We start from the raw sequence: 20,070 nt of genomic DNA on the forward strand, positions 1-20,070 counted from the left end.
TATACTTGGAATTATGACTTGTACTTCATTCTCTGTGTGCAGACTGCCTGACACTGAGAAGTCCACAGCTGTGCAAGCCGAATCTTTAACTGCCTGATAATAAAATAGTGTGAACTGCTAGACCGTCTTCTGAACTTCTCTTAGTGAAACAGAACGCAACAGTGACAACATCCTTTGATGCACACGAACAGCTCCTTTATACAAACCCAGAGCCTGGACTTATAGATCATAAGCTCCCATTACATTGAAAAAAAGACAAGCCTTCTCTGTTGCATGAGCTGAGACAAAAAGGAGAAAAAAACCGAGACCAGTTGTGTATCATTTTGCCTTGAAATAGGTACAAATCATAACCATATTAATGGGTCAGTAACAGTAACACCACGTGTAACATTTTAATTTGATTCATATGCTTTGTATGAGCTAAAGATGCAGCACAGGGCAAGTCAGAGAGGAACATAAACCAGTCATATCAGGAGCATGACGCAATCAACTCTACTCTCATATTTTTAAAAGTTTATGTTGCAAAGGGAAGAAAAGTACATTAAGCAGTAATTGTGAGTAAACTGGAACTGAAATAAATCATTACAAGATGCAGTGAGTATTCACTAAATGTAAACCAATCGAGCATATTTGATTTAATAACCCTTCATTAAGGTGTTTATTTGATTTGGATGGATTCTATTAAAAGTAAATGTGTAGAAGTTGCATGTGTCTGGAGTTGATGGCAGTTTTTGGCTCTTTTGTGTTGTGCATCTTGATAGACGTCATTCTGGGCAGATGAGGAGATGAGGTAATGGTTCAGTGGCGAGCCTGTGTGTGATTCACAGGTCAACACACAGAAACAGAGTGAGCCACAAAATGACCACCAGCAGGGAAGAAGAAGCGATGAAGACAGGCCACAAGAAAGCAGAAATACAAATCGAGGAAACCATGGTGTTATGGTACTGTCCTCCTTGTAATTATGGCTTTTTATAAGGCATTAACTGATGGTTAGATGATTAGATGACCATTAGATGATTATGCTGTCCTATTCCTTGTTTTCTCTTTACAGTATAAGGATGGTGATAACGATTTCTCCTGAAAGAAAGGGGGAGACACAGCACAGGTTTAAGAGAGAAAGAACAATATCACACCTGTTAAGGATACCAAGGAGGGATGTGAGGCTTTCAGTTTAAATATGGATTCACACCTTAACAGGTGTAAAAGGAGGGATTTGTTAGAATTCATTTTTTATCTTTAATATATGTATTCCCTAATATTTTATATTTCACAAATACCTCATAATTTTAATCACACATTTTGTCTTTTACTGCACCAATTCATTTGAAATTCCAACCATTTAATAATAAATTGTAAAAACCTATACTATGTTTTTACTACTATGGGTTTCTTTGTCTTCTCTCATAAAAAATTAACCCTGACAGCTTTCATTCCTTATTTATCTTTAGCACTTCTGCATTTCTTGGTTAAGTGCCCCTTTTTCACACAGTTATGGCATACACCTTTAAAAATACAGTCCTTGGCAAAATGTGCACCCCCAACACTCCACTGGCTTCCATGGCTTGCTTTTAATATTCATAGACACATGATGTACAGTGGCTGGGTGCATACTGCCGTTAGCTTTCTGATTTTCTTTAGGGTTATCAGCTGCTGTCACTATTTTATGTGTTCTTAAAGTTAAGTTTGGTTTCTCCCAACAAGTGATGTTGCATGTTGTCATCATTGATACCTCAACATATTAGATCCAGTCACCATCTCTCTGTGTGAACTCTGTGAGCCAACGAGCTAGCTAAATGCAAATTCATACTCTGACCATAATCTCCCGAGAAAACACGTTCATCTTTCTTCCTTTGTTTTTTATCCTTGCCACCTAAAAGGTGTTATAACCTCAGGGTACTCATTTGTGGAAATTTAGTGACCTTACTAGGATTTTTAATGATCTTTTTTTTTTCGAGGTCCAACATAACATCCTGATGGGTAAACCGTGGTTCTGTGGTGCAGTATTCCCAAACACATCAACACTATCACTTCTGTAACAATATTTATTTTAAAAATATATAATTTCTGTATCAGTGTTTTTTCATTTCTTAACCAGCAGTGGTGGGTGGGGGTTCATACCAGATGAGTCAAAAGATGAGTAATGACTTTCTCTGGTGCTGCTGGTCAGCAGCATTCTGGTAAAAGCTGTTATTCTATTGGCTGAAGACCAAAAAAGGAAGAGGAAAAGATACAGCGTAAGAAAAACAGAAGCTGGAGGTACGAGTAGGACTAAATATAGAGATTGTGGTTGGTAAAGGAGGAGACCTTGCTGATATGATGGAGAGAAGGAGGTAGACATATTTTGTGTGTGTGCAGGGGACAAATATGAAGGGAAGCAAGCTGTATTAAAACTTTGTAGAAAGGAAGAGAAATAGGACATTAATATAAATAGTGTTGTGGGGACGGAGAGATGGTCAGACAGGATCAGTTTGACATCGAAAGGTTAAAGAAAAAAAATGAAAACAAAGAGGTTAGCAAAGAAAAAGTGGAACATTCAGAGAAATTAAGAAAGTAACAGGAGTACAAGGAGACTGGGATTACAGGAAATAGAATAGAATAGGTGTCAAAGACAACACACAAGAATGATAGTGAGTGGTACAGACACCCAGGAATTCATTGGCTGGTCAGAGAGACAGAGCTGGACAGGATCTGTAGCAGATTAATCTCCATCATTAATCTGCCTAAACTGTACTTTGAGCACTTTAAGTGCTCCAGGACAGTAGAAAAGCCCTACATACAGTAAAAATCAGTCCACTTATCATTTATTAACAAGTGGAGAAAGTGTATTGAAAAGATGGAAGGAGCAATTTGAGGATCTCCTAAATGTAGAAAATTAGTTAAAGAAGAGGACAGATGGATGAAGTCAATCAACAAGGGCAGCGGATAAGTGAGAGCAGTAAGAGGATATCCAAGGAATGTAGACGAAATGTACTGGTGCCGGTTTTCAGAAGAACGGTAATAAATTAAAAGCAGTTTGCAGTGAGGGGTGAAAAACCGCCCTCCTCTGGCTGCTGAGTGAAATAATGAAGTAAAGTACAAGTTTTCCAGGACAGGATGTTGTGAAGCAGGGGTCCTTAATCCCAGTCCACGAGGGTCCCTGCAGGTTTTAGATGTGTCCTTGATCCATCACAGCTGATTTAAATGGATAAATTACCACCTCAACATGTCTTGGAGTTCTGCAGAGGCCTGGTAATGAACTAATCATGTGATTCAGGTGTGTTGACCCAGGGTGAGATCTAAAACCTGCAGGGACACCAGCCCTTGTGGACTGGGATTGGGGACCCCTGTTGTGAAGGAAGACATACAGATGGGTGATGTGACACAGGAAGATGCTACAGATTGGGTAAGATAAAAGCACATAATCCACTGTGACAGCCCCTGAAGGAAGCAGGCGAAAAAATAACAAGAATTCAACAAAAGCCTTCTCTTCCTTTGGATTTGTGGCAATGCCATAAGGAGGCAAGACCCTGCTGAGGTTTTTTTCAATTCAGAATTTATCCACATATTGTTTAAGAAGTTAGTAGTCATAGCACTGCAACATCAGTGAAGGGATCAAGACCACCCTGTAGTTTCTTTGTTAGTAATGGCATGTAAAACCAGCATGTTTTTGGCAGCATTGTACTGTACCATGTATAAACACTGTCTGTGTAGTATGGACTGTTTGTCATGATCCTGGGTCAAGCTGTGTTTTTGAACGTTTAAGTGGTGAATTTTCTGTCTCGATTTGTAGTTTTGTTTATTCATGTATTTATTGAGTATCGTGGAGTCTTTAATTCTTGCCATAATCTTAATTTTAAAGTTTCATTTGTTCACTCTGCATTCCCTGTTTTGTTCTCTTGGGTTATGCTTTAGTGTTTCCCAATTTTATTATGGTTCTCACTTCTTGTTTTACTTTGATTTCTTGTGTCTGGTGTCGGTGTTTAATTCTACTTCCCCTCTTGACTCTATACCTTTGATTGTTTCCCCATGTGCGTACACAGTACTGGCTTCCCCTCAGTCTTTGTCTCATCGTCTGATGTTGTGGATCTAGTTTGCTGCTTGATTTAACTTTGAACTCTTTCAAAGCCTTCACAAAGGTTTGTTTATTTGTTTTTTAATTTTTTGTATCTCTCTGTATTTGAGTCTGCAGTTCATGACAGTTTGGTACCAAATTATAGGTCTCTCTCTCTCTCTCTCTCTCTCTCTCTATCTAGGCTTGTTACTAGTTGTTGCTGGTACTTGTGTTCACAGTGCAGCAGGGTGTTTTCTAATTTGACATATTTTGCTGCATTTATATTACTTTTTTGTTTTTCTGTCTAGCTGTTCACGTCATTTTGCAATTGTGACAGCACAAGGTGGGGGAGAAGAGAGATGGAAAAGAGCAAAGAACCAGTAATGTCACACACATGCACCAAAATGGTGGCGTGGCGAATCAAACATAAAGCTCTCATAATTGGCCACCCTGGGAATTTCACTCAAATTATGCTAATTACCAAGAAGTCACTTAGGTTTTTTTTACACCTAGGACAGAGACGTGGTTCAATAAAAAAAAAACCAACAACAACAACAACAATTTATTGACAACTAGTTAAAACATCACATAAAAACAAGAGCCGACGAATCAGATGCACATGTATTCTAAAACTCAGAGCTGTGGCTTACCAGTGGGTGAGTGGGATGCCAGATGAAGGTAGGTCAAAAAAAAAAAAAAATCACCAATGCATACGTGCAGCACAACATCATGCACACACACACTCACACTATTGTGCTGCTCAAGACAAGGGTGTATAATAAACGGAAGGTCCCACCACCATGGCATCCCAGTCACCTCCACTTCCGGCCTTCTGCATCTGAATAAAAGAAAGAAACGTTATAATGTATTCCAACAAAAACCTAAATGCACCCTCTGTTGTGAGCCCAACTGCAGAAACACCCTGGTGATCCACAGCTAGAAAAAGGGCCTCCTTCCAGTGGTGTAAAACACAAACAAAAGTATACAAATCAAACAGTCAGAAACCAAGTATACAAACAAAGTAAATGAAACCTTTAACTTAGAGCAGACAGCCTCACAGAGTCACACCAAATCGCCAAACATCCGACTGCTGTAATTAGACGATTTAGTCCATTAATATACACAGAAGCAGGCTCCCATGTCGGCTCAATTGTTTTCTAAAATGTTCACTTTTAGTGAAATGGTAAACAACACTGAAAGAAAAGGCGGCAAAAAAAAAGAAGGAAGGAAAGGCTTTTGGGTTTCACTTCTGTCAATGTAACCTGGAAAGGCAGTAGGGTATCGGCTGCCCTCTGAGGCCCACACTTCCTGCAATGCATCATACAATTAGTATTTACAGAAAAAGACAATAGAAGGATCGTGGCAGAGTTACGCACCGGTCAAACGGGGTCGCTGTTAACAAAGTGGCCCAGAGGAGGCTTCTGCAGCTACAACCTATCCAGGATAATTGACTGTTAATGACTGGACTGTCACAATGGTTCCTTTCTTTTTTAGCCATTCTGCTATTAAATTTGCTGCTGTGTTTGGGACCACTGTCCTGTTGTATGACCCAGTTTAGCTTTCACTGTAAAGCAAATTGTACAGTCTCCTGCATTTTTAAGGAAATCCACTACTTTGATAGCTGCTGTCCTGCATGTTTTCCACTTTCTCATTGTAGCAAGCTGAGCTTTAAATTGTTCAGAAATAGCCTTATAACCCTTTCCCGATTGATGGGCAGCAGCACTCGTTTTGTATCTAGATCTGCTAAAGAGCAGCTTATTTATTTTTTCAATCATATTCTGGCACATAATACCTTAGAAGTAACAGAGGGCATGCTTTCTTTTTTTATATTGACTGTATATCCCACATACTTTTTGAGAGATGACTTTTTATAACAAGCTTTGAAAAGACAAAGTGTCAAGAGAACAGAAGCACTGTAGGAAAAAAAAAGCACAGAAAAGTAAAGTAAACCTCACCTACTTTATGAGATGTTATCTATGGCCTGTTGCTGTGGTATTGGTAAAAGTAGAACAGTGCAATACTGGGTGGGAAAACTACTACAGTCAGGGTACACTCTCACAGCATCGTCTCCGACTTCAAAGACCCAACCAGCCAACCAAAAGAAAAAAACAGCATTTCACTCACGTGGTCACACACCAAAGTTTCCTGTTTGTATTGCGTAAGCATCTGGGCAAGGTCTTAATACTATGCATGTATGTCCAATGTGCAGGCACACATGCAAAGAAGCTGTACGCTAAAATTAAGATGATTATTAGATATCAAATTTTCCTGCTTGTGTGACATCAAAGCTGTTAAAGTTGCCGTGCAGAGAAAAGAATTAAACAGCATATGACTCAACGGTAAGAAAACAGTATTGCTATTTAGTCTGTACCACTTTTAGGTTTGCACAGGATGTGACCGTTATAGTTCTTATGAGCAATTTATTGCTTTTTATTACAGTCACAGGGTATTTAAAGATTACTGTTTTGATACTGCACTTCAGTTTCTTGTAATTATTAAGAAACTCTCAGCTGAAAAGAGCTCGAAAAGTTTTTGTGCATTTAAACATTTTGCTCTTTTGCGTGACCCTGTTTTTTGTTGCTTTGTGTTTAGGACATCCTTGATATTTACTTTTTGACACTCAGTGAGAACAAAATACCAGTTGCAGATATTTACATTCCAAATGAATGAATAAATAAATAAATAAATAAATAAATCTTTTTTTTTCAAGCTGGCATGGAAGACTTGTCAAGATACTGGGGAATCGACAGGATCTTGTTTCTCATATGTTGCATCGTCTCTATATTTTTACAAGCAGGTAAAATTCATTTTACGGCTTTGACAATGAGTATAATGTAATGGAAAAGTTTAATAGTTTAATTTTTTCAGCTTTTGCTTTTATACTGGAAGCTACATGGAAAAAAGTATGAATAGTGCAAAATAAGCTTAATTTTATATCTGGATTATGACTTAAACTTCAGTTCTTTGTTTTTTGGGATGGGCTTTATTCTGCAACGTGCCCGCCTTTTTACAAAGCTGTGTATCCTTTTTTGTATATTTGTCACAAAATACGGTTAAATGATGATTTATATCTCAAGTGAAGTAACCTATCCAGATCTACCTGATATTAAGAAGTAATTCCTCCCTAAATCTAAACCCTGTTGCGCAGCCTTGGCAGCAAGAACTGCGATCAGCAGTAACTTGTAATGCATCTTTCAGATCACTGTGGACAAAACTTGACCCATGTCTTGGCCAGACACTCTTTAAGCATTTTCTTTTAAAGAGCAGAATTCATGAAAACGGAAAAGCAGCCTCCGACCATCACACTACCACCACCATGTTTTACTGTAGCTATGATGTTCTTTTCATGAAATGCTGTATCAGGTTTATAGCGCATGTGCCGAGGCTCAAACCTTCCAAAAAGACAAACTTCTTTTCTCTTGAGCCCACAGATTAATTTCCCAAAAGTTTCATTGATCAACAAGTTTTTTTTTTTATGTCAAATGTGAAATAATCCTTTGAGGTTTTGTTTATTGGAAGCTATGTAACTCAATTTTTAGGGTGTTTTTTTATTTATAAAAGTTGAAACATGAATACTGACCTTAGCTGAGACAAGTGAGGCCTGAAATTCTTTAGATGTGGTTTCATACCTCAGACACCCTGTGTGTTTTTTGTTTTGTTTTTTTTGTTTTTTTACCTCCTCATTGAGCCGTCAATTCTCTCTTGGGGTAATTTTGTTAGACTGGTCACTCTTGGGAAGGTTAATGTTTATTTACTTGTGGATACTGGCTCTCACTGTGATTTGTTGGAGTCCCAAAGCCTTAAAAATTACTTTATTACAGTCAGGTAGATTTGGATATCTTTTTTCCTGAACAAATAGAATCACCATTTGAAAACTGTATTTTTAAAATGTATTTTGGTTATCTTTATCTAATATTAAAAGTTTTTGCTCTGAAGCATACAAAAAATAGGAAGTGGGCAAATAGTTTTTTCACAGTACTGTACATGCGTTCAATATTGATAAAGTCAGAAAAAGGATGAAAAAGCAGAGCTGGCATAACGGTGGGCTGCAAAGTGACTTGAAGGGAAACCAGCATCGATAGTCAAGCTGAACACAATGAGATTATGTACCCTATGGGATATAACAGTTGAAAGTGCGTAGGAGCATCAGCTGAGCTAACTGATATACCAGGATTAACTTCATTCAGTGGCCTGCGCTGTATGTTCTTCTACTCTTTATGCTCAAAGTTAAAGCTAACCATCTACAGCAACTGTGACACGCTTTCATAAAAATTAAAATCATGTAAAAACAAAAGAAAACACATTTCCCAAAATGCAGTCCTATTCTCCAAAATACTGATGCTGCAGAATGTAAACACAACCCAAGCTTAGTATACTATAGGATACTATATATGTAATTGAAGTAATGAGTAAATTAGGCCTATAAAGGGATTTTTTTGTTTTTTTTCTGTCTTTCAAGAAGCGAACAGCACTTCCTGGATGGTGGGGAGCACAGTGACCCTGCACTGTACCAGTAACACAATCGGTGACCTCCTTCAACTGACATGGAGAAGGAATGGGACTCTTCTGTTTAGTTTCAGGCCACAGAAAGCCTCAAACAGCAGCTCTGTCACCTTAAGCAGGTCTCCTGCAGCTGCCACCCTGAATCTAAACATGTCCACCTTAGAAAGCCAATGGTACGCACTAATCATAGAGAGCGCCCAGAAAAGTCACACAGGAAACTACACTTGTGAAATGACCACAGACTCGGGAGTCTTCGAACAGAAATGGGAGCTAATGATTATAGGTGAGTTTATCAGCTTTTGATTTTTTGATTACAAAAACCAACCAACCAAACAGACAAAAAAGCACACCTTACACACCCATCATGACTGAATACAGTGTGGGGGCGGGGGCAGAGGCTGGCTGATGGTGGGGCACGTAAAGAAGAAGAGGTTGGCAACAATGGCCTTTTTTTTTTTTTTTAGCTTATCTCATTTTTATCTTCTTTTTAAAATACACAAGTCCCTGCCCTTTTGCTCTAAAGATTACACTGGATTAACTTCATTCAGTGGCCTGCTCCGTATGTTCGCCTACTATTTATGCTCAAAGTTAAAGCTAACCATCTACAGCAACTGTGACACGCTTTTGATAAAAATTAAAATCATGTAAAAACAAAAGAAAACACATTTCCCAAAATGCAGTCCTATTCCCCGAAATACTGATGCTGCAGAATGTAAACACAACCTAAGCTTAGTACACTATAGGATACTATATATGTAATGGAAGTAATGAGTAAATTAGGCCTATAAAGGGATTTTTTTTTTTTTTTTTTGTCTTTCAAGAAGCGAACAGCACTTCCTGGATGGTGGGGAGCACAGTGACCCTGCACTGTACCAGTAACACAATCACTGACCTCCTTCAACTGACATGGAGAAGGAATGGGACTCTTCTGTTTAGTTTCAGGCCACAGAAAGCCTCAAACAGCAGCTCTGTCACCTTAAGCAGGTCTCCTGCAGCTGCCACCCTGAATCTGACCATGTCCACCTTAAAAAGCCAATGGTACGCACTAATCATAGAGAGCGCCCAGAAAAGTCACACAGGAAACTACACTTGTGAAATGACCACAGACTCTGGAGTCTTCGAACAGGAATGGGAGCTTGTGATTATAGGTGAGTTTATCAGCTTTTGAAGTTTTTAGATTGCAAAAACCAACCAACCAAACAGACAAAAAAGCATACCTTACACACCCATCATGACTGAATACAGTGTGGGGGCGGGGGCAGAGGCTGGCTGATGGTGGGGCACGTAAAGAAGAAGAGGTTGGCAACAATGGCATTTTTTAGCTTATCCCATTTTTATCTTCTTTTTAAAATACACAAGTCCCTGCCGTTTTGCTCTAAAGATTACACTGGATTAACTGCAGTTTGTGAGCTTTTATAGGCGGCTGGTGAGAGCACTACTTAAATGCTGTTCTAGGTAAAAGTTGAAAACTCACCCACACACAATAGCGCTGAGCACCTCTGGCTGCACTGACATTTCCTTCATAATTGTGCATTGTACAACATTAGAGACCTTAATGTTAGATTGTGTGGCAGCATTAATGCTTTTCCCACTCAAACCACAGTATGAAAGTAGAAATATAAAGCTCCCAAGTTTCAGACTTGGCATGAATGACATGAATGACATGAAGCGGTAAAAAAACATTTTGTGAGATGCCTGAGGTCTTTTCAGAGACCACAGGGCATGTGTAAGTACTTCTGACTTCCTTTCTGAAAACATAGAGCTAATAATAATAATAACAAAAAAAGAAGACACTGCTGTTGGTTGGAAATTAGCATATCTGAACCAACTGAATTGCAGTGAAATGACTCACTTTTTTTATTTTATTTTACAGAGAACGCTGAAGCTGAAAGTCCAAATAAAATCAGCAAAGTTACAACAATTGCAATTATTGTACCTTCGTTATGTTTCCTGATCTTTATATTAACTGCTGCGATCATTCTCAGAGGAGTCTGCAAACGACATTCACAGTGAGCTTCCTCCAGTCATTCTTTTACATTATTTTATGCCATTGCTATTACAAAAAAAGTGTTTTTTTTTTCTTTTTCTTTCTTTTTTACAGAAGAATCACCCAGCCTCCTAGAAGGTTGGTAAGTGTGGTAAGTTAGGAAGTTTCTTCGTTTTTTTCCCCATTTATACACAATACTTAGACTTAGAAGGTCAAATAGATCTGCCACCTTTTCCAGCTCCACTAGCACAAGGACAGAAACCAATCAATACCACAATATCTGCATTCATGTTGTATTTAAGCTCCTTAAATATGATGTTTTGTTCCTCTTTTTTTCTTCTGCAGCGGGAGCCGAGACAACCCACTTATGAAAACCTGGATTTTGAAGGTCGCCAGCAATGTGGACAAATTCAGGTTCACCCTTATAAATACAGGGCTGAGTGATATGAATCGCACAGTAAAATAAGGCATAACTCTTTTAAATGATCATCCACTTTAAGCAGCTTTCTCCCTGAGTATGTTGTAATGAAGAGCACAATCTGTACTTGAAGCTGCATTATTTTTTCTCTGGGTAACTGAACACCAGTCAGAATGTGACCTCATCGATTTGTAATCATAAGTTGACAGTTGACAGTACATCGCTGTCAGTTTGTACAGGGTGTGTAAATCCTGAGCAAAATAGCTTTCTTGGAGCTCCTAAATGCACTGTTATTCACTCACTGGCTAATGTTGTTTTAAATGAATTCAGTTTTATTTATACAAGTCCAAATCACACCCACATGTCATCTTAGGCTGCTTGTCTAGTAAGCTCAAGACGTTACAGTTTTACAGAGAGAACAAGTGCCCATTCATTATGCTCTCAGTGCTGCAGTTGCGAAAGTAAAACTTTAAACTTGACGCATTTGAACATGATAGGGTAGTTAGTGCGCTCATCTCTGATGCTGTCTCACAGTTTAATGTAGGAGATGCAGAGAGAACCAGATCAAAGCGGAATTTATTTACTTAATTGAAGATTCTTGGTGATAAATAAGACTACACAAACCCTGATCACTGTTTTTGTTATCTGTGTATGCTTTCATTTCATAAATCAGACTTCAAGGCAAATAAGTTACAAGTATATTTATTGTTTTTCTCATCACCGGGCAAATGCAAATGCATGACAATGCAAAAAACATAGTTTATGCTGGTGTAACCTCACAGACGATCTACCTTCTGTGGTTTTAGTACGATACGTCTCAACAGGTTACATATATAAAAAATATTCTTCCATCAGAGATTGTATATCACTGTTAAAGCACACTGTAGCAACAACCCCAAAAAGTTTGACACTGTGTGAAATAAAAACAGAATGCAATTATTTTTATTATTATCTCATAAACTCACATTTTACTATTTCATGGAAAATATGAGCTCATTTTCAGTTTAATGGCTGCAGCATGTGTCAAAAAAGCAGGGATAGTAGCAACAAAAGACTAATACTAATTAGGTTAACTGTTTTCAGGCCAGTAGAACTGATTTTAGAAAATACGACATCTACAAATTGTGGAACAGTTTCAGAATAATGTCCCTAAAAATGAATCTGGAGAAATCTCTGTGCACATGTGACAAGGTGGAATATCAATAATTGATGCCTGTCATGATTCTGTCATGGAGGTCACTTCATCAGCTCAGGAACACAGTTTACTGTGCCATCCACAAATACATGGAAACCATACTGGCTGAACCAAAGAGGAGAGGGACCATCAGGCTCAGTACAGATGCCTGTATCTGTGATGGTAAAGTGTTGCATTAATTAGTGCTTATGGAACTGGCAGCTTGCATCTTTAAAGACGCCTTCAATACTAGCCAGGTTAAAGGAAAGTCAACTTTATAACACTGCAGACTCTGACTTTAAGCTCACTAATGCATTAATGGCACTTTGTACTGCACTCATTTTGACTGTATTCTGAAGAGGAGAAACAGAGAGTCAATAAGATGGTACTAAGATCACATTTAAAGACTCTGCATGACTCAGTGGAACATATCTCACATACTTCCCTTGTCTGTGGTCACTGGTGTGAAGTGGTGTCGATGCTTAAAAAAACAAAACAACCACAACTCACAACAGTGTTTTTTTTTTAGGTCAAGAAACTGTTTAATTCCAGGCACGGATGTAGGAGGTAATTTCCTGTGAAATTATTTTTCCAATCGTTTAAGAAATTCAACAATAAAATCTAAAAGTGCAAATAGTGCACTGCTAATGCAAGTAGCTTACTCAGTTCATCAGCTGGCAAAGTGAATGAAGACAAAACTTAAAATTCATGATGAGGGCATTTTAAAAGAGAAGTGCAGTGCTTAAAAAATGCTTCAAAAGACACTAACAGTACACGTGAGCCAAGTTTAAACTCAGCAAACTCCTACTGGTTGGAGCTGCCCATGCTGGCAGTCCACACCTCTAATTTTAAAAAGGCTGTAATAAAAATAAGAATAGATAAGTCCTAAAGTAGAAAAAACATCTCCCTCATCCATATTAGGTTAACTGGGGATTCAAAATTGCCCAAAGGTGTACATGTGAGTGTGAATGGCTTTCTGTCTCTATGTACTGTCTCTGCAGAAGACATTGTTGAACCCCTCTCCCCACAGCCCAACCTGTTTGGAATAAGTTAACACATTGCTCCAGTGTTGTTGTTGTTGTTGTTTTTTTGAATACGTATCATTTAATGTGTAGCACCTGTGCTTGTCAGTATAAATGGCTCTGTAGAGACTACATCGATCAGGCATAACATTATGACCACCTGCCTAATATTATGTCTGCCTCTTTTTCTGCTATAACAGTAAACAATTCCAATGCACTGTGTATTCTGAAACCTTTTTATGTGAACCAGTCTTACCTTTTTTGGCAATTTGAGCAAAAGTAAGTCATCTGTTGGATCAAAACATGTGGACCAGGCTTTGCTTCTCTTGTGTAAAATGGCCTGTATTTGTATAGCGCTTTACACTACATTCAGTCATTGGTGATGGCAAGCTACATTGTAGCCACAGCTGCCCTGGGGCGCGCTGACGGACAGTGGGGCCACCGGGCCCACCACCAGTAGGCAACGGGTGAAGTGCCTTGCCCGAGGAGACAACAACCAAGACTGTCGGAGCCGGGGCTCGAACCGGCAACCTTCCGATTACAAGACAAACTGCCAACTCTTGAGCCACGATCGCCCCAATGTGTCAGTGACCCTGTTGCTGGTTCACCACTGTTCCTTCCTTGAACCACTTCTAATGGATACTGACTATTGCAGACTGGGACCACCGCACAAGAGCTGAGAGCTGGGTTACTGAGATGCTCTGATCCCGCCGCCTACCTGTCACAATGTTGCCCTTTTCAAACTTAATCAGAGCCTTGCCCATTTTTCCTCCTTTAAACACATATAATTTTAGGGCAAAATGTTCATTTCACCCCTAATATATCCCACTCAGTAAGACGTGACATGATGATCAGCGTTATTAACGCCACCTGTTAGTGGTCATAATGTTATACCTGATCGGTGTAGGTCCTATAGTTACGTTACAATCAAAGCCATAACTTTTGGAAACTGAATGACTTTATTTTGTACAGAAAAATAGAATGTGAGTGTTGAGTGTATAAAACAATGAAATAAAAGGAAATAAAAAAGAATAAGAAAATACTTCTTCATTTAAAATCAAATTAACACAAGGGGAAAAGTCACTTACTCAATGCATTTGGTCCCTGCTGTGCCTCTGACTCAGTCCTCATGTCTGGATCAATCATTCCTGATCAATCATGTGTCAACCTAACTTCCTAAATACTCCCACAACGTTGTGGATTTCTTATAGACGCTTTGGGAAAATGAAGCCTATTTTGTTAATCTATGACAGAAAATCCTTAATATAGACAATTGTGTATGGTATGCTCATTGTGATTTGTGGTTGATAAATTGTTAGCCAGTGAGTGCGCAGTTTCGCAGTTGTTTGTTGTCACATCTTTTTTTTTTTTTAAACCAACATTGTAATTGTGGAAACATTTATTTTGAGGCTTGAGAACGGACATCATAAACCTGCGGGTGATGTCACAGAAGCTACGCCAATCTTTAATATCATATATGGGAACAGGTCTCGGTGACTTCATAGCTGGTTATGGCCATAGATGGAATAAATACTGTCATGGTCCTGGGTCGAGTGACCCAGTGTTTGAGTTTTATGTATCTTTTGTATTTATTTGTGCCTTAGCTTAGTTCACCTAGTTAATTTCTAGGTTGCTGTTTAGTCTTGTTGTCTCCCCCTGTACTAAGTCTCCCTGGTTCATGCGTCATGTCTGCGTGGTTATGTTTAGTTCATGTCATGTCTAATATCCATGTTTCCTGTTTTACTCTGAAAGTCTGTATTCAATGTCAGTGTATTTAGTTTCACCTCTCCTGTCGTTAGGTTCATGTGTGTCAGCTGTGCTCCCATGTGTGGCCACTTCCCCTGATCATCCCTCATGTGTATTTAGTCTCTGTGTTTCATGTAGTCTGTGTTGCGTCGTCTGTGTTCCCACCCTCCATGTTGTCACAGCCAGTCTTAGTATTCATAGTTACGGTTTCCTGTGTCTTCATAGTTTTTCCTAGTTATACTTTCCCAGTTTAGTCATAGTTTAGTTTGTCACTGCGTTTCTGCCTTGTCTGCACTCCTTGTCACCAGCCACAATAAAGGCTCGCTTTCAGTTAAGTTTACTCCAGTCTACTCTCGTGTGTTCGCACCTGGGTCCACCACACACACCACCGCACGGTCTGCCTCCTCAGATCGTGACAAAATACATCTTTAGAACATCAGAAATCAATAATTTGCAATTCAGGTAATGGGAAATTCTTATATTATTTCTCTTTTTCAAAGATTTAGAGTTATCGTGAATTGTTTTAAAGCTAGCAGACATCTAAAGTGCGAATAACTGTAAAAAAAAAAAAAAAATAGATATAACTTTTAGTTTACTCAGTGGTCATTCATTGTCAGCGTTGCTGTGAATGAATATCACCCCCACAACATCCAGCCAATCAAGAAAAGCGAATTACTCACATGGCCAGCGACCAAAGCGATTCACTTCCTGTATGGAAACCACTCTAATATAAGTACTTGGGCAAGGTTGAATCTTTTGCATACATGCTATAGCTGGTCTACTGTATAATTACGATGATTATTATATATACACTTTACTTGTTTTTGTGGCCTAAAACGTGTTAAAGGTCTGTTATAGAGATAAGGACCAAACAGCATATGACTCAATACTGGTAAGAAAATGTTGCTATTTCTGTTGTTACTGCATTAGGTTTACACAGGATGTGATCTTTCTTACTGGAATAATAGGTTATCTGTTTGCAATGAGACATATTTAATTTCTTCTACTGTTCTTCAATTTCGTGTAATTATAACCCTGAAGGTGAAAAGTCTTCACACGCTTAGAAGTTTTGTTATGGTATGTTTTGCGCTAAAGTGTTTATTGCGTTGTTGCTGATTCACTGTACAAGACATTCTTGATAATCACATGTAATACATGAATCTCAGTGTACAAATATCGACAATTCATCTGTTATATTATAAGGTGGCTACTTTTAAATGTTATGTTTCTAAATGGATCTTTCTTTCAAGTGGGGATGGAAAACCTTTCAAGATACCTGGACATCAATCGGACCTTGACTCTAATATGTTGCTTCTCCTGTATTTTCTTGCAAGCAGGTATTAGCAATTTCTGTGATGATGATTATAAGTTATGTTTCTCTTTCTAATTAAGAGGTTTATTGTAAAAACAACAACAACAACCATAAAAACAATAAAAAAGAAGACAGTTTGGAGGATGTTGTGGCTTATTGTTAGCAAACTTGCTTGTTTAGTTCAGTCAGTGCAGCTTAACTCCAGGACAAAATTTTGTGGATGCAATCTTTATTTCCACAGTGTTTATTTTTTATCCCCTTCAGAAGGTAGCAGCACTTCCTGGATGGTTGGGAGCACAGTGACCCTGCACTGTAGCAATAAGTCAATCAGTGACCTCGTTCAACTAACATGGAGAAGGAATGGGACTTGTCTTTTTAGTTTCAGGCCACGGAAAACCTCAAACAGCAGCTCTGTCAGCTTAAGCAGTAATCAGAAAACCTCAGACAGCAGAATTAGGACGTTTCCTGCAGCTTCCCCCCTGAATCTAAATATGTCCACATTGGAAAGCCAACTGTACGCACTAATCATAGAGAGAGCCCAGAAAAGTCACACAGGAAACTACACTTGTGAAACAACCACAGACTTTGGAGTCTTTGAACAGAAATGGGAGCTCATCATTACAGGTGAGTTTATCAACTTTTGAAGTTTTCAGATTACAAAAACCAAACAAAATATTACTGTCACACATTTATCATAACTGAATGTGGGGATGGGTAGGCCCCATAAACAGGAAAAGGCTGGAAACAATGGGACTTTCCATACATAGAGCTTATCTCTCACTTCCTCTCTCTCTCTCTTTCTCATTGTTTCTTTGATATCAAAGATAAGTCTATCTAAAAAATATTCCATGGGATTATCAAAAGTTAAGCTTTCAGAGCAGGCTGGGGAGAGTTGAGTTTCCCTTAATATACTCTTCTACCTCTATATGTACACCTGAACACTTTTGGTTACAGTGGCTTTGCTTTCCTGTTTGTATACAGAGCAGAGACACTGTGGGTACATGAGTACTTCTTAAATGCAAAGCTCCCAAGTTTCAGACTTTGACATGACGCACAATTACAACAAGTTACATTTTATAAGAGCCAAAAGTCTTTTGCTTTTACATTTAAGTGAAATTAACTGAGTATTAAAACTGCAGTCAAATGAGTTCCTTTATTATTTTACAGAGGAAGCTGGGAATACATTGAAAATCCATACTGCTGCAATTATTGTACCTTGCGTGTGTTTCCTGATCTTTATAATTAGTGCTTTGACCTTTCTGAGACAACTCTGCAAAAAACAGCCAGAGTAAGTTGGCTCCAGTCATTCTTTTGCAAAATGTAATGCTAATCGCATGACACTGAAACAAACTCTTTCATCTCAACATTTCAACAAACTCTTTCTATTTTTTTCACAGAAATATCACCCAGTCTCCGACTGTGACATCGGTAACTAGAATAATTTTTGTACTTTCTGCTGAGAAGTTAGATTGTCTTTGTAGACAATTTGCAAATTTATATTTGAAAGATCAAGCAGATCTGCCATCCTCTCCACTTTAGACAATACTGAAGATCTGGATATGCAGCTAAACTCTGATATAGAAAATATAGAAAGTCAGTACCACCACATACGATATACCTATTTATGTTAAATTTACTGTTAACTGTTTTGTATTTAATTTAGTTAAATTTTAGTGGGATTTTTAACTTTTGAAGTTATTTTGATCTGCAAGACCGTATGTTTATCATTGAGCTACATTGTGTTACATGTTTTGCTCTGCTGTAACACATTTTGTCTTATTATGATTCCTTTTGTGCCAATTTTTTTGCAGCAAGAACATATTTATGAAAACCCCCTGGAACTTGAAGCTCGCCGACAACGTTTACAAATCCAGGTTCTCCCCTACACAAAGAGTACTGAGCGATAAGAATCACACATAGTAAATAAAATTAATTAAATTAAAATGAAAAAAATTCATAAATAATTACTTGTACTGTAATGAAGAGCACATTGTGTACTTAAACCTCCATTAAATTTGTTTTTCTTGCTGACTGGACACTTACTATAATGCGACCTCATCAATGTGTGAATACGTTCACACATCTGTTTACAAATCTCTGTAAATTAAACAGCAGGTAAAGTGGAGCAGGAACCTGCACTTTCTTTTCTACATGCACTGTCCTTTACTCACTGGCTAATGTTGTAGTTTTACAATCACAATCTACATTTTGTCATTTTAGGCTGCTTGTTTAATAATTTTAAGACTTTGCAACTTTATAAAGAATAAACAAACAATTTAATCAAGCAAATGGCAGCAATGAGAAGAAGAAATGACATCTTACAGAACAAGATTCAGGTTCTGTATCTGTCTTTTTAAAAGCTGAGAAGCCAAAACAGTTTTTCAGCGTTTATTTTTACTGGCCATGGATTTTTATCATTAAGGAAATAGAAATAATGGGTCAAAAAATTCCTCTGCTGAGGAAACTGTGGAGTCAGGTGATAACGTCCAGACTCAGACATACAGTTACATGCAAAAATAATAGCAGAGGAAAGGTTCCATGTTCCTAATAGCATTTACTTCATATATAAAAGGGCACTAGGAGCCATGCAAATTCAATTCCAAATGAAAACATTAACAATTTTTTTCTTTTCTTTTCTCTCTCTCTCTCTCTTTTACTGAAAACAAAGAAAGCAAATATTAGGTTGTTAAAAAATTGCAGTGTCTGCATTTTTAGCAGCATGCCTGTCATGCCTGTTAGCCTGTTGGTTGGCCATTACTCTGCTACACCTAGTCATGAATTTGTATCACAATTTCTGCCAAAATCAGTACTTAAACACATTAGTAATGTTAGACTGCTATTATTTTGCACATAACTGTAAGTGGCCTACTTACAATGTGTCTTTTTTCTCTTCTTAATAAAAAAGCATTTTAAAATATCATATTTGTCTCCTCCCTTACTCAAAAATGTAGGTATTAGAACACTAAATTTATTGCCCTTCCAGGTCATTGAATTCAGATATTTCAATCACTTCCATGACTATAGGTGTTTAAAATAAACCACCTAAGCATTCAGACTGAAATGGAAACAAAACACGCATTAAGAGGCTCTAATGCCTGTCTCTCAACTTGCAGTCCATGTCACCCCTACTTGCGGCCTGCATAATGACGTGAAGAAGTGTTTTTTTATTATTCAAAAAAATATGAAGGCAATAGGCAAAGTGTTACAGGCACAGAATGAAGCATGTAAATATAACAATAACCACTGCAGCCAAAAAGAGTGCCCGACGAGCCCAGTTGTAAGTAAGCTATTAAAACTCGACTGTACAGCGTGTTCGTGTTTTCCTCCGAAACAATAAGTTCAGTTGGAGCAGCCGTTCAACGTTTATCTCTGGTTCTCGCTTGCGAAGTTGACCCAGACAACAAAGTAAAGCTATTTTTCAGCTACGAGCCCGACACGGAACCCGACGTATTAGCCAGAGGTCCCTTTACTACGGTTCGGAGCCGCTGACTTGTTTTATATATGCGCACAAAATATTTTTCTATACGAGATTGCTGCAAAAAGTGCAGCCTTACCTAATGGCCACCCTACTGTTAACTCATTTTATATTACGATTTAAAAATCTAGTTGGTATTGGTATGGCGAGTAGCCTTCAGTAATAGTAATAAATCACACAGCAATAGTAGATTCATGTAGTTGTAAAAAGCTTGATAATATATTTAGTAATCCAAAGTATTGAGAATACGTTACTCTCACTGAGTAACGTAATGGAATACGTTACAAAATACATTTTGGGGCATGTATTCTGTAATCTGTAGTGGAATACATTTTTAAAGTAACCTTCCCAACACTGCTGGTAACAGGTATCACGAAGGTCGTCGTCAACAAACTCTCTTAAT

At 38.1% G+C, this 20,070-nt stretch overlaps 2 protein-coding genes across 2 annotated transcripts; both read left to right on the forward strand.

Annotated features, from left to right (window-relative positions):
* Positions 1-5,627: 5,627 nt before the first annotated feature.
* On the forward strand, positions 5,628-14,240 carry LOC146370732 (uncharacterized). The gene is made up of 7 exons (XM_084908767.1): positions 5,628-6,369; positions 6,741-6,827; positions 8,490-8,816; positions 9,355-9,681; positions 10,407-10,542; positions 10,635-10,671; positions 10,866-14,240. Exons 2-7 carry the CDS (start codon positions 6,746-6,748, stop codon positions 10,962-10,964), a joined length of 1,008 nt encoding a protein of 335 aa, XP_084764893.1. The 5' UTR covers positions 5,628-6,369; positions 6,741-6,745; the 3' UTR covers positions 10,965-14,240.
* Positions 14,241-16,135: 1,895 nt separating this feature from the next.
* Positions 16,136-18,099, forward strand: LOC146370733 (uncharacterized). Its single transcript, XM_084954529.1, has 5 exons — positions 16,136-16,217; positions 16,457-16,816; positions 17,360-17,480; positions 17,590-17,620; positions 18,004-18,099. The coding sequence occupies exons 1-5, from the start codon at positions 16,136-16,138 to the stop codon at positions 18,097-18,099; spliced, it is 690 nt and encodes a 229-aa protein (XP_084810655.1).
* The last annotated feature ends 1,971 nt before the right edge of the window (positions 18,100-20,070 follow it).

This window comes from Perissodus microlepis, chromosome 16, assembly GCF_051167445.1.
Source record: "Perissodus microlepis isolate ML-2025 ecotype Zambia chromosome 16, ASM5116744v1, whole genome shotgun sequence".
NCBI classification, from domain to species: Eukaryota; Metazoa; Chordata; class Actinopteri; order Cichliformes; family Cichlidae; genus Perissodus; species Perissodus microlepis.

Excerpts from the sequence above, each read along its gene's own strand:
- LOC146370732 (XM_084908767.1), top strand. The coding sequence starts at position 6,746 with ATGGAAGACTTGTCAAGATACTGGGGAATCGACAGGATCTTGTTTCTC. Across the intron at positions 10,543-10,634 it reads GTCTGCAAACGACATTCACA|AAGAATCACCCAGCCTCCTA; the intron begins GTGAGCTTCCTC and ends TCTTTTTTACAG. Across the intron at positions 10,672-10,865 it reads CTAGAAGGTTGGTAAGTGTG|CGGGAGCCGAGACAACCCAC; the intron begins GTAAGTTAGGAA and ends TTTCTTCTGCAG.
- LOC146370733 (XM_084954529.1), top strand. The coding sequence starts at position 16,136 with ATGGAAAACCTTTCAAGATACCTGGACATCAATCGGACCTTGACTCTA. Across the intron at positions 16,817-17,359 it reads ATGGGAGCTCATCATTACAG|AGGAAGCTGGGAATACATTG; the intron begins GTGAGTTTATCA and ends ATTATTTTACAG. Across the intron at positions 17,481-17,589 it reads CTCTGCAAAAAACAGCCAGA|AAATATCACCCAGTCTCCGA; the intron begins GTAAGTTGGCTC and ends TTTTTTTCACAG.